At 34.1% G+C, this 15,074-nt stretch overlaps 1 protein-coding gene across 1 annotated transcript in view; it reads right to left on the reverse strand.

Annotated features, from left to right (window-relative positions):
- Positions 1–97: 97 nt before the first annotated feature.
- The window catches only part of ADAM2 (ADAM metallopeptidase domain 2), a 113,722-nt gene continuing 98,745 nt past the window's right edge, over positions 98–15,074 (reverse strand). The window contains exons 17-21 of the mRNA XM_054498868.2: positions 11,013–11,196; positions 4,942–5,019; positions 4,581–4,719; positions 1,720–1,879; positions 98–142 (exon numbers count right to left, since the gene is read on the reverse strand). Of these exons, the coding sequence (XP_054354843.2) occupies positions 109–142; positions 1,720–1,879; positions 4,581–4,719; positions 4,942–5,019; positions 11,013–11,196 (595 nt within the window). The 3' untranslated portion in view covers positions 98–108. The remainder of the gene's footprint in view (positions 143–1,719; positions 1,880–4,580; positions 4,720–4,941; positions 5,020–11,012; positions 11,197–15,074) is intronic.

Genomic DNA, 15,074 nt, shown 5'->3' on the forward strand with positions numbered 1-15,074 from the left:
TAACAAACCTGCACATTCTGCACCTGTGTCCCAGTACTTAAAGTAAAATAAATTTTAAAAAAGATGAAAGAAACTTACAGTGATATCATGGCATCTCTGTTGTCCAGACTATCCTTTAGGCTCACTCTCACTTTCAGGTTGCCTGCATATTAAAAATAAAAATAATATTATACTTTCTTCAAGATGATTTTACAAACCTCTGTATTATCTGTCAGTCTTGAAACAGTTCTGAATTTTTACCTAAGAACTGGGTTCACCCATTATTTGAGAATACCCTATCACTGAGAACATCTCTGCCCTGATAATCAAGACTAATAATGCACATCTTTGCATCAGTGAATATGAAAAAAAGCACAGTGATATATGTTTACCTGAAAATAAACTTAGATCATTGTTATATTCATAATATTATTGGTTAAGTATCTTTAAACTTTTTGCCATTCATTTTCAACCCTATTAATTTCTACTCATTTTACTAGCTATGTTTTTTCCCTGAAGATATTTGATATCAGTTATTCCACAATAGTTATCCTATATAAGAAAACCACTTTAGTATATTTAAATAATGACTAAGTTATTAGTAGTTTAGGTGCTGCATATTATTTCAGCAATTTCAAATCAACTTTTAAAATATATTCCATTTTCATTTACATTGTCATTTTAAGTATTTTAATGAAATTCAATTCATTTCAAGTAAAATGAAGGACATAGTTATATAACTCCTAGGCAGAAATCATTTTGTAGCATTTTCCTTGAAAATAAATAAACCAGTTTTAATATTTACTTGTATTCTTATAGCATATATTCAGATATTTTTATTTTTAATAAAAGTTATTTGTTTTATATTTTCTGTAGACTAGATGTGGCTATCATCTAGATTTTTAAGTCTTTTATTACATATTAACTTTTAATCTTTTTCTACTTCTAACTGCTTGTGTTTCAATTTATGTTACCACCAAAAAAAAAGCTAAATTACTTTCCTGGGTTTTCCTATTACCCTTCATTAAAATAGCATAAAAATTCACTAAGATATAGAAATATTACAAAGTTACTTAAGTATTATTAAGTTAAAATACATATTTAACAAGATCAAATAATAAAAGAAGATAGACTTTAAAGATAAACTTTAAACTTGAATGGACAGCTAAACTTTAACTAATCTTGCCCCTAAAAAGTCCATTATAAGTTTAAAATTGCAATTACTATATGTGTATATATGTATGTGTATGTGTGTGTGTGTGTGTGTGTGCATATGTGTGTGTATATATATATAATTTTTTCTTTTTTGAGTCTCAGTCTCACTCTGTTGCCTAGGCGGGAGTGCAGTGGCACAATCTTGGCTCACTGCAGCCTCTGCCTCCCAGGCTCAAGTGATCCTCCCACCTCAGCCTCCTGAGTAGCTGGGACTATAGGTGCATGCCACCATGCCTGGCTAATTTTTGTATATTTTTGGAGAGATGGGGTTTCACCATATTGCCCAGGTTGGTCTTGATCTCCTGGCTTTAAGTGATCCACTCACCTTGGCCTCAGAAAGTGGTGGGATAACAGGTGTGAGCCACCACCCCTGGCCATTAGTTATTAATATATGAGTTATTAAATTCTCATATAAAGACAATAATTGAATTTGAATTATTACTCATTACATCTATCACATTTCTATTTATTGACTATGTTCATAAATTATACAAATAACAAATCTTAAATATGAAATCAATATACTCATCGCTTGAATAGTCCTCAGTTCTCCATTTTTTCCTTTGGAAATGAACTTTCACCATTACAGCAATCAGTACACAGAAAATAATAAAGAAAGGAATGAATAAGAAAAATGGCCATCTCATTGGTTTGGAATGGTAAACATTCTCAATGTAGCGCCTTTCTAGGAGAAAAAAAAAATCAAAGATTTGAAAGCAAGCATCAGAAATATAGTAAAGATATTTCTGTGTTTTACTAAGTCTACCAGAATAAAACCTTCTAACAATTTAATAATTTTAAAATTAACATATTTTATATAAAATAGATAACTTGAAAATATAAGTGCCCAAAGTGACTCTTGTAACTCTTTTTAAAATGGATAGCTATATATCATGGGCTAATATTTTGTTGAGGATTTTTATATCTCTATTCGTGAAGAATATTGTTTTGTGATTTTCTTCTTTGTTGAGTTCCTTGTTTGAATTTGGCATCAGGATTATGTTTTCCTCATACAGTGAGTTGACAGGAACTTCCCCACCACTGTTTCCTGAAAATAATATTGCTTTCTTCCAAGAATTTGGTTCAGTTCACCTGTGAAACCATCTATGCCTATAGTTTTTTTTTGTTGTTGTTTATTTTTGTTGGTGGTGACCTAAAAAATCATAAACCCACAGATTAAGAAGAAGTGTGGTTTCTGACTTTTTGTTTATGCCCTTTGGTTTATAATCCAAATAGTCCTTTTCACATCTGACTACCTTTATCAGCCTGTTTCTTGCCTGTAGTTGATTGGGGACCAATGAACATACATGCTACCTTGATCACTTTCAGTCTGAGCTAATATAATTCCTGTGAATTTCTCATGTATCAAATAAAAATACAATCCATTAAACAAAGGCCAAACTCGCAAATCTCTTTGACATAAGCCTTTCTCTGTATTGGATCCTGTGAGGCTGTTATGAAATGACCAGTTTAAAATTCTTAGTAGCCTTATTGTTTGAAAGTTTTTATGATGCATTTACATAAAATACTTAGAAGGCCTTTTGTATAGAAGAAAGAGTCTCTAAGATATATCAACTTAAGTTTTTCTGAGATTTTAACAGAGGTGTTTACAGTCAAAGGCCTTGCTTAATTTTGATCTGAGATAAAATTTTATTGCTCTAATCTCAAATTTGGCCTTTCATTGTTTCTTACTTTAAGAAACTTGTGGAGAATGAAAATTAGTTCTACTTTCAAACCAATAAAATCCTTGCTTGGACCAATGTCCTAGAATGCCTTATTAACATTTTCTTCCAGTAGTTTCATAGTAGGCATGAGTTCAATTTTCCACATTACCAAAGGCAGCAGTGATGCCAAAACAAACAAAGTGATGCCACTTCATAATAATGGTTTCACTTTCTGCAACATGTTTATAAACTGTCCTTGAATTGCTCACCAACTTCAACATGTACTAAGACTTCAATAGTTTCCTGCCTTTCTGTCTTCCATGCACTATCCAATTTCAAAGCTAAGGCCACATTTTAGATTTCTATTACACAACATATTGGGAGCTAAATGTTTTTTATTATTTATTGCTGTATAAGAAATTACCTCAAGGCTTAGTAACTTAAAACATTCGATTTTGCTCACAATTTTGTTAGTCATGAATTTGAGGAGGGCTTATTAGATGGTTGTATTTTTCTTTCTGAGTGCAATCAAATTTCAGATATTGCTGATAATTTTCAAGAAGTGAATGAGAGAATGAGATTTCCGGGAATAAGAGAAGTTAGGACTCCAAAATACCTAGTTAGAGTCTGTAGGAAGACCACAAGAGTCCTAGAATGTTAGTTCTTCACGTTTTATTGATCAGTCATACCACTAAAACCAACCTGGAAAGGAGTGGTCTCCACTACTCATTGGGAAATGGCATGTGTGTGCATGAATAGAAACAATTAATTGCAGCCAATGGGAAGATAAGTTAATTGTTGCTAGTAAAATGGAAATAGTTTGAAAATACATTAATTACAAAGTTTTAAACTTACTAATCTATTACTATATAACATTAAATATAATGTTTCCAGGTACTGGAATTAATGTAGAAACTACCTATGACTCAAAATCAGAAAAACGTCTCTAATTGTATGTACATTTAGATTTTTATATCAAAGATAATCTCCTGGTCCCAAGTACTATTGGATATGCCAGTTAACTTCTGGCTTTCTCTAAAATTCATCTAGGCTGTTCCTCTGCTTTGATCAATATCACAGGGAACCACACTGCCCAAGTTCCTTGACCTGCTCTCTTCCAGTCAGTTTTGATCACTGGGAATCACTGAGTAAAATTTGGAGGATTTGAAGAGTAAAAATAGCTCTGATATTGCTCCCCCTTCCCCTCCAGCATCTCCAACAGTGATTGTATATTCACTATACCTCCAGCTCATGCTGGACAGTAACTCTCTCTGTGGTTCCAATCCTGCTATACATCCCTGACCATAGTTATATATCATGCTAAATGGCCCAGATTCTGATTCTAGTAATACCACCACTTTTTATTGTCCCTACAACCCTAAAAAGTGGTAGTCATTTTCTGGGTTGCCTCACCTTTCTCTGATTATCTTCTCATCTATGCAATTACCAGACACCTTACACTGCATTCTTTCTGTTTGAAAGACTAAAGTGATTTCTGTCTTTATGCCTGGGCTCTGACTGATATATCATATTTATAACATATGCTACATATGTTGTAATATATTACTCTCTGGAAGTGTAAGTAAAACATACACATTCATATGCAGTTTAATGTCCAAACATAGTCTAGATATAAATTGGTAGACAAAATATTATTTGTTATTAAATTTAATAAATACAAATTCTGTTTTAATTATTTTCCAATGTATTATTAATACTTACCAGGGATTCTGGTTGGTACAGCTACAGGTGGAAAATTGCCACTGTCAATACTCCCACCAGGCCATAGATCTGATTGAACTGAGCAATCTGGAGGTAAATATGAAGCACTACAGTGACAGTGTTTTTTGTTATTGCATACCTAAAAGAAGGAGAAATATCACCTTATAAGATAAGCAACTAGATTTATATGTGTTCAAGTAGAATTATAAAATAATATGTAGGTCAGATAAGGCCAATTTTCCTATATGTTTTGGTGTGTGTGTGTGTGTGTGTGTGCGTGCGTGTGTGTGTAGCAATGCATTTAGTTTCCTAAAATTAGGCTCAATTATTTCTATTTTCACCTCATAGTACTGCTACTTACACCTCTATTACTGCATTTGTCTGTAGTACAATCATAACCCAAGTATGAAGAACTCACACATCTTTGATTCCTGCAAACCTAAAAAGGATGAGCAAAAATAAGTTAATTGACATGCCATTTAGAGTTGCCATTTAATTAAAAGCATTCCATACCATACCATATTACCATGGACTAATAAAAAGTGTATTGATTTAGCAACCAGAATTAGTATACTAACAATGAATAGTTAATGTATTGAGCTACTATGTTTCCAGCACTAGATGAGACTCTGATTATCTAGGAGTAAACAAAACAATAACGGCTTCTTCCCTGCTTAGACTGGGATAGCAGGGACAAATATGAAATGAGTAAAACACAAATAAGTATGTAATAAATGCTGTAATGAAAAAATTGATTTATGAAGCGTAAAATACAGGAAATGGGTCAAATATTTGAGAACAGTTAAAACCTTCTCATTGAGCCCTGATGATAGATAGGACTTAATTGGTATAGAAATAAAAGACAGAGTATTATAAAAAAAGAAGTAATATTTAAAATGATTCTACTGTGGAAGACCGTATTGAAACTTTGAGAAATCTAAAGGGCAGGTGGCCATTCAGTCATTCATTAAATAAATATTTGAGTCCTACAAATGTACCTGGCCCCAAGAAGGCATCAGTGAACAACACAAATCTCATCTTGTTCATACCATAACAAAAGAGAGAGAAACAGACAAAAAACTTGATATTATATGAAAGAAGATATTATTAGCATGATTGTGTAGAATCTTCTATTCTTCATGAGCAAGTTGGCCAAATATAGCAATTTGCTGTATTTACATACTGGAAGAAGGAAAGCTGATAAAAGTAGGTTTTGGAAAAGAGAATGGAAAGGGCAATAGCCTATAGACAACAAAGTTAGAATGTCATTGCTGTGGTCCACAAAAATGATAAGCATACAGTGAAATTGAGTGGTGGTGAGGATAGAAACCAGTAGATGTATTTGAGATAGAAAGTTTAAACCAGCTGAGTTGGAGTAATATGCATAGTAAAAAGAGATGGGTGAATGACACCAAGGATTCTAACTCGTTTAATTCTCTTGCTGGTAGTTAAATCAACTGAGATAAAGAAAGTTAAGCATAAAGACAAAGGTTTAGTAATTGTTTTCAGAGATCTCTTTCAACCTATATCAAATAATACTATGCTTCAAAAGAACAAAAAATGTTTAATGCACTCATACAAATACTCAAAGCGACTAATGGTAAGCCCAAGAACATGTAATTGGAAATATTTTTTATTTTAAAAGTTTGCTAAAGAATATTGGCAATATTTTGGGAGATTTTTCCTCTTATAATATAGGATCATAACACACTAACTTTTAAAATCAGAGAGTTAACCTGTTCACATAGTTTCTGCCCAACATTATTGCGTATGAAAAAATGCATTATTAATTGTGTTGGATAATTAGGGCAACGCATACCTCCGTTTAAGATTTACGGGGAAATGGACTAATGATGAATAGATGGCCAGGTTATCTTGGATGGCTGTGGTAGTAGTATAAAAAGTACTAGCTCTGGATATTGGATACAGATTAGTGCTGCTGTAGTTATAAATCTATCTGTTCTGTTAGCATGCTTGCTTCACACCTAACTGCAATTTAAATAGAGAAGTTAGATATATAATTTGCAGACCTATTGTCCAGGAAAAAGTAAACCTAATTCTCAGAACAATTAAATACATTAATTGTCTAGAGAAACAAAAGTTGAGGAAGGGTTGTTGGTATTACTGGTACCCTTTTTCTGCAATGAAGTGTTTTTGTGGGGTTTTTTTGTTTGTTGTTGTTTTTGTCTGTTTGGTTTTTGTTTGTTTGTTTGTTTTTGTTTTAACATGCCTGTGGCAGAGTGCTTAACTTCAGTTGCATCATGCAGGAAGGTCTGCTAGGGAAAAACAGCATCCAAATTAAGAAGCTAGCTAAAAAAATTAAAAATTATTTATAACCGTATAGCAATAGTAATATTACATAAAAAATACAATTCTTTTTTATTCTTCCCCAAACTCTCTAAAACAGATTTATTTTTGTTTTGAGATAAGAATCATAATACAGCCTCCTTTATTGTCATTAGGCAGAATAGGTTCCTATAGAAACCTTCTTGTTATGGAGGAACTAAAGTGCTAAATGAAATAAAATCTGTACATACTCTTTTTTTTTTTTTTTTGAGATAGAGTCTCACTCTGTTGCCCAGGCTGGAGTGCAGTGGCTTGGTCTCAGCTCACTGCAGCCTATGCTTCCTGGGTTCAAGCAATTTTCCTGCCTCAGCCTCTCAAGTAACTGAGATTACAGGCTTGTGCCACCATGCCCAGTTAATTTTTGTATTTTCAGTAGAGACGGCATTTCACCATGTTGGCCAGGCTCATACTCTTTTTTTAAAGGCATAGTTGTACCAGAGATAAAAATCATTTTTAGGTTCAGAAAACGTGAAACAATGTGATTCCACAAAGGCAACCAAACCGGAAGGCAGCACTCCTCCAGTGGCCACCAAAGACCAAGCATTTTGGATTTAAATGATCATTTGCACCCTACAACAGTGGTACAATTACAAGCAGGTTATATCCAACTTTCAATGAATAGTCTGGGGAGGTACGTCATAAAAATGGTGATACAGAAAACAAAACAAAATCTGGCTGAAATAACATTATAGGAGCTCTGGAAACAGTCAAAAGTCTACAGCAACCAGTAAAATACTGAAGAACACATTGTCACAGTGAAAATGGTAGAAAATTTTATGGCATTTTTGCCTGAATGAGGCAGCAGCTAAATTCTCAATACCTTCCCTCAAACTGAACGATGCAGCACAGATCTTATTGGCAATATTCTAACTTGTCTGGTAGCTGCCTTAAGGACTGGTTTCTGATTTGCCTAACTCAAATCTCAGATGGAAAGAAGCAGTATAGACTGCTAGGGAAAGGTGCGGAGAGAGTAACATTTGCAGACACCTGGGGCAAAAGATTATGGTGGAGACATAATTGTAGCTCCCACAATACCCACAGTGTCATGGGAGGGACCTGGTGGGAGGTAATTGAATTATGGCAGCAGGTTTTTCCCATGCTGGTCTCCTGATAGTGAACAAGTCTCATGAGATCTGATGGTTTTATAAAGGGTAGTTCCCCTGCACACACTCTCTTGCCTGCCTCCATGTAAGACATGCCTTTGTTCCTCCTTTGCCTTCTGCCATGCTTGTGAGGCCTCCCCAGCCATGCGGAACTGTGAGTCCATTAAATCTTGTTTTCTATAAATTACCCAGTTTCAGGCATGTCTTGATTAACAGCATGAGAACAGACTAATACAGTAAAATTGGTACCAGGAATGGAGTGCTGCTGTGAAAATACTAAAAAATGTGGAAGCGATTTTGGAACTGGGTAACAGCCAGAGATTGGAATCATTTGGAGGGCTAAGAAGACAGGAAAATGTGGGAAAGTTTGGAAGTTCCTAGAGACTTGTTGAATGGCTTTGATCAAAATGCGCTTAGTGATATGAACAATGAAGTCCAGGCTTAGGTGGTCTCAGATGGAAATGAGGAACTTGTTGGGAACTGGAGAAAAGGTGACTCTTGTTATGTTTTAGCAAGGAGAGTGGCAGCATTTTGCCCCTGTCCTAGAAATCTGTGGAACTCTGAACCTGAGAGAGATGATTTAGGCTACGTGGCAGAAGAAATTTCTAAGCAGCAAAGCATTCAAGAGGAAGCAAAGCATACAAGTTGGAAAAATTTGCAGCCTGATGATGCAATAGAAAAAAAAAAAACCCATGTTCTGGGGAAGAATTCAAGTATGCTGCAGAAATTTTCATAAGTAATGAGGAGTCAAATGTTAGTCATCAAGACAGTGGGGAAAATGTCTCCAAGGTATATCAGAGACTTTCATGGTAGCCCTTCCCATCACAGACACAGAGGCCTAGGAGGGAAAAATGGTTTCCTGGGCAGGGCCCAGGGTCCCCCTGCTCTATACCACCTCAGGACTTGGCACCCTGCATCCCAGCCACTCTAGCTATGGCTAAAAGGGCCCAAGGTACAGCTCAGCCCACAGCTTTAGAGGGTGCAAGTAATAGCAAATCCACCGGAATAGTAAGTCTACCACCTCCTTAAAGCATAAATTTCACAGGACCTATAAAACAATAAAACACACACACACACACACACACACACACACACACAAAACAAGGTATTCAGGCAAGAAATAGCATGAAAATGGGGCAATTTAAAAACCCGCCACCTTGCCCAGTGTTTGCAGAATGGCTCTATTCTGTGAAAGTTCTTTACTAATCAATTTAGTATTATCTGAACATTGGGGTCAACTTGAATATAAAGCTTATGGTTATCCCAGGTCCTTTCTGAGCATGCATCTTTCCTAGGCCTGTGTGTGGTTTTTTAGTTTCTCAAATACATGGTTGATTTAAAATGCATTATTTTTCCAACTCATCCCATCCTTGTCCTAGTGTTCTTAGATGGCTACTTGATGGGACATCACTTTTGTCATGAACACTGTGGCAGGGTACTGCCTGTCATATATCCTTCATCCCATTCACTAACTGTGGATATAACCAGAGTTCCAATCAACCATTTTGAAGGCCATATAAAAGAGGATCACAAACAAGATCTATAGCTAAAAACTGGACTGAGTCTGGATCACTGATGACATAATGGCACCCAACAACTGCTCCGGATGGACAACCTCCAAAATTACTTTGTATTATGGGGAAAAAAAAATAACTACCAACTATTTAAACCACTCTTGGTGGTTCTCATTTCCTGTGCAATTCCTACCTCACATAACATATTCTAGCCTGCTTAGAAACAATGGAGAATTTAAAATGTAAGATAGTTTTGGGCATTAATTTGGTAAGATATTTTCAAAGTAAATTTAATGAAAGCAAATGTGTTGCACAATTTTTTAAATGACTTACATTTTGTGTGAGAATTTGGAACGACAGTTTTTTTATTTGTATACACTCTTACTTTCTAATTTTCCAAATGAATATTAGTAAAGTTAGTATAGTTTTCCTTTCCCTCTTTTCTTCAATAAGGGGCTTACTGTATTCTGTTACTTATTAAGCCAGAGAGGCTTTATAATTTAAGCATGAGACTAATTTGAGCTTGCACCTCCTTGTGTATATACGTTTGTATGTATTTCATATTTCATATAATAAAAAAATCTAGGAAGGCAAAAACTGTTGATATGTATGCATAGGTACCATATTGAATGCAAAGTAAGAAAGATAGATACGTAGATAGATAAATATTCTACAACTCCGTGTGTGTGCATGTCTATGAAAAATTGATGGAAGGTTCATAAAAATAAAAAGAGTTATTACATCTCAGATATGCGACTGGATTGATTTTTTCTTTATTCTGTGAGTTTGTTTATTATTTTCACCAGTAAAATGGGCATATATTATTTTAATGGCTATTTTAAAATGATTATATCGAAAGATAATTTATGACATTAGATGTATTCTCTGTGTAATATGAGATAATTTAATAAAATACAGTAAATGAACAACGCGGTTCTCAATTCAGTGAATACACATAATTTCAATGAAAAAAGTACTAAATAACCAACGAAACAGTCATAGCAATGTCATATATGCATGATTGCAAATATTTTATTCTTTTAAAGTTTGTTTTTTTCCTGATTTTCTATATTGAATGTGCACTTAAATTCTGAGAGAAAATACTAATTATGTATCATTTAAGAACAGAGTCTAGGCCAGGTACAGTGGCTCATGCCTGTAATCCCAGCACTTTAGGAGGCTGAGGTGGGTGGATCACCTGAGGTCAGGAGTTTGAGATCAGCCTGGCCAACACAGCAAAACCCCATCTCTACTAAAAATACAAAAATTAGCTGGGTGTGGTGGTACCGCCTGTAATCCCACCTACTCAAGAGGCTGAGGCAGGAGAATCACTTGAACCTGGGAGGCAGAGGTTGCAGTGAGCAGAGATCACACCACTGAACTCTAGCCAGGGCAAGAGTGACACTCATCTCAAAAAAGGATAAAGTCTAAAATATTAGGAAATTATTTGGGAATAAGAGACTACCTACCTTATTTGAACCACAAGAAGTTCCATCTTTTATCCACATCTTTTGGCTGTCTGCATGATCACTGGCAAATTCCACAGCAACGCAGAGATGTCCACTTATGTTGGCATAAATAATAGTGGCTCTTGGAATTTGTAATAAAAATTCACCTACATATTTACATATTAATTTTCCGCACTGCAGATTGCTATAATTTATCCATAAATAAAAATTATTAATTTTAATTTAGAGAAGTACAAGAATGTAATTTCTAAAATAGATAGATTTAAATAAAGTATTCAAGGTTTGCAAGATAATATATGCAATTCGTTTTAAAACACCAAAAAAAGGGCCTTGCCTAAATTGCCAATAATAACTGAACATTTTAGTAATTAATTATGAACTAAGGTTGGTGCAAAACTGATAGTGGTTTTTGCCACTTTTTTAATGGCAAAAGCCGCAATCACTTTTGCACCAACCTAATATTCCCTAGTTAGCCTGACAACTTTTTTTGTGATTCCTTCACTTTCCTTTGAATCTGAAACAAAATCAAACCCAAGCTCAAATGAATTTAACATCTGTTCACCTTTTGAGTGATTTTAAAAATGAAGATTTCAAGGTCACTCATATTAATTAACAAAAATAACCATTAATTAATACTACAGGGTTATCGCTATATATATCACATAAGGTAGTATGTCCTACAGATTAATGTGAGCATTTGTCTACAGTACATGCTACAAACCATAAGATTTTTATTTGGCCCTTGCATCCTGTTTGGAATCTTAAGTGCTACCACATGACCATTGCTACATCAGAAGATTCAGGAAACCGTGGAGGCAGAGAGACTAACCCTAGATCAACTACATATGTTGAGAAAGACAACATATGTTATCTAAATAGCCTCCTAATCAGCAAAATCCCAGCAGTGATGAAAATCTAAATGTCTTCAAGCAGTTTTCTATGGCATGAACTTTTCTCCCTTTGGCCAAAAGAAGACAATGAAAATGGGCAACCCAGCCCCTGAAGTGGCCAGGAGTCATCGAGCAAGGACTTGGAGTTGATAAAAGCTGTTCTGCACTCATAGTGCACACACCGGTTAAACATTAATTTCATAGAACATCAACCTTAGGCAAAGCCATTCTGTGATCATGAAAGATGAAGAAAATAAGCAAGTTCACTTCATAGATCATGTCTGAACACAGAGGAGAAACAAACATTGTCCAAGCCACAAATTTACTGGACATTCCCATGATTCAACTAATATGTGTGACTATTGCTTCTTTAGCAATTACAGCTTTAGCTTCACTTTAGTCTTCCCTCTTCATATATAAGATTAAGATACACAATCATACAATTATTAATATCTCTACTTTAAAACATCTAATTTACAGCAAAGGTCTATTTCCTGAAACCTTTCTAAAAATCACCTAACCCAAGTCCAAATCGCTAGAACTGGCATGCTCCACGATTTCTCATGACGTGCATTCTCACCACTCAACATGTAAAAAAAACCCAGCCTGCTCAACTACAGCTGCCTTCTTGGTGGTCTTTGGCTGGAAGGCATTGTAGTAAGGTAGAACTGTAATCTGAAACACACATGCTTACACTTTGAAGACACCGGAATGTAACCAGAAAGCAAAGGACTATATAACTGAGCTTTAAGAATGGGTACTGTAGCACCAGATATTCTGTAGAAGTGGCTTTAATAATTTATGAAAGCACATCCAAGGTTGAAGATTCTTAGTTTGAATAATCCAAGGACATTATTAAAATACGGGCCTAATAACAGTTAGTTGACTGGAAACTTAGACTGAGAACTAAAATCTGGATATAAATTTCAGGTTTATATTCAGCCTGAAACCTGGATGACTACTGAATTAATTAAGCATGTGTGGTGAACAATCCAGGGAGCACATAAAAAGCATCTCCCAGAGGCATAAAGAAATGAACAATGTTTTCAGCTCCTGCTCAGAGACAAGTTTGGTTTATAGTTTGAGTCCAGCTATGTTAAATCCCTTCCATTACAAAATTCTAGCCTTCAGAAAAGCAAAAGTGAATGCAATTTCCATTATGTATTAGTCATATTATATGATACAAAGTTAAGAAATATGCTAAACAGACAAAGAAAAAGTAAAATATAACATAGAGGGCAAATGAATTACTAGATACCAACACCAATACTACACAGACATTTCATTCAGCAGAGAAGCCCTTTAATGCAGCTGATATAAAAAGGATCAGTGATGAAAAGGAAAATATAGTCATAATAGCTAGAATTTTCCTTCAGTAAGTATATGCTTTAGCAATTATAAAGCAAATTTCTGTGCATTTGGAACTTGAGTATATGAGGAAGCAACTTGTATACTAAAATGTACTTTATGGCACTTAATTGGAATTAGAATTATCACTAAGTTCATGTCTTAAATTCAGAGATTTACATGAATGAATGTGTGATACATGTATGTGCATATATGAAATGCATGTTCTAGCTCCATTGACTGACAGGCTTGAGAGGTAATGAGAAGAAAAAAAAGAAATAAAGGACCACCATATCTGAAATTTACCTTCAAATATTTCAGAAAAACAACTATAAAGCAATATATACATATAGTTACAAAACTGTGTATGTTTATAATGTGTGTATGTGTATATTTGTGTATATATTATACGTAACGAAAAAGAGAGACAGAGACTAAGAGAGGCAAAGAGATAGAAAATGATAAACCAAATGTGTTAAAATGCTAAAATTTCGAAAATTCGAAGGGTATACAGGAATTATTTGCACTATTCTAACTTTTATATATGTCTGAAATTGTTTCTAAATAAAAACATTAAAAAATAAAAAGTCAGTAAAAAAAAAGAAAAAGAAATAGTAGACATGCACACAGCTGGTGCTTAGGTATTTATTTTCAAATACCATCTTCTAAGAAAAGGAATCAAGGCTCCTTGGATAAATAGCTGAATCCAGAGCAGAAGTAGAAGAAGCGCAATGCAACCTACAACATCTTTTCTTGTGCTAGAAAAATTTGGAAGTTATTAAAAAGTCATACAGACTTTTGAAAAGGACACATTAACCAACTCAAAGGGATTCCTAATAGTCAAAATTAAGAGAATTTGAGAAAGTATCAAAATAAATAATGATAGTAATGTATTCTATCCTATTAAGTAAAATAACAATTATTGTGTCTAAACTGATATATATAGATAAGTAAATAAATAAAAATATAGAAGTGACTACTTCTTCCTACAGTACATTTCTAGCTAATAAAGGCAATGTCAATAATAGAGTTAGAAAATCACTAATGGATTTTAAAACTAGTTAGTTAAAGTTTGAGGAGAAATAGAATATGCCCAGGGTCTCAATATAACTCCTCCAAAAATACATAATAAACCCAAAAGGAAAATAGTAATTTCACAGTTGAAAGATTTAGAGAATAATGACTTTATCAAAACATTTAACTTAAAATGTCCAATACTGAAAGAAAATGGCATGTACCTTTAAAAAAAACCCAGGGTACAACAACATCACTTCAGTGATAAACATGCCAAAATGTATAACTTACGCATAATTATGAAAAATTTCAAAGAAACCTAAATTGTGGGAAAATTCTACAAATTACTTAACCGATAGTATTAAAAAAAAAAACTAATAACAAGAAATGCAAATAAAAACAAAAAAGTTCCAAATTAAAGAACTCTAAAAATATATTAGCAGTAAATGTAAATATCTGACACTGGGTTTGTTCCTGAACAAGGAAAATAGCCTATAATTACTCAAAACAATGAATGAAATTTCAATATGAACCATGTTTGATAGTATAAGTTATGTAAGAAAATATCTTTATTTTCAAGATAAACACGTGGATATATTGAGGAATAAACAAGCACAGTTTTCAATTTACACTCAAACTGTTCAGAAAAATAATTATGAAGAGAGGAGAGGAGAGAAGAGTTGGAACAACAGAAGGGTAAAGCAACAGGAAAAATGTAAACGACCTGTAAACCTAGGCAAAGGGTGTATGGGAATTCCTTGCACTATTCACGAAAACTAGAAAGTTTGTTACAGAAGTTTTACTTTACTTT

Source organism: Pongo pygmaeus, chromosome 7, assembly GCF_028885625.2.
Source record: "Pongo pygmaeus isolate AG05252 chromosome 7, NHGRI_mPonPyg2-v2.0_pri, whole genome shotgun sequence".
NCBI classification, from domain to species: Eukaryota; Metazoa; Chordata; class Mammalia; order Primates; family Hominidae; genus Pongo; species Pongo pygmaeus.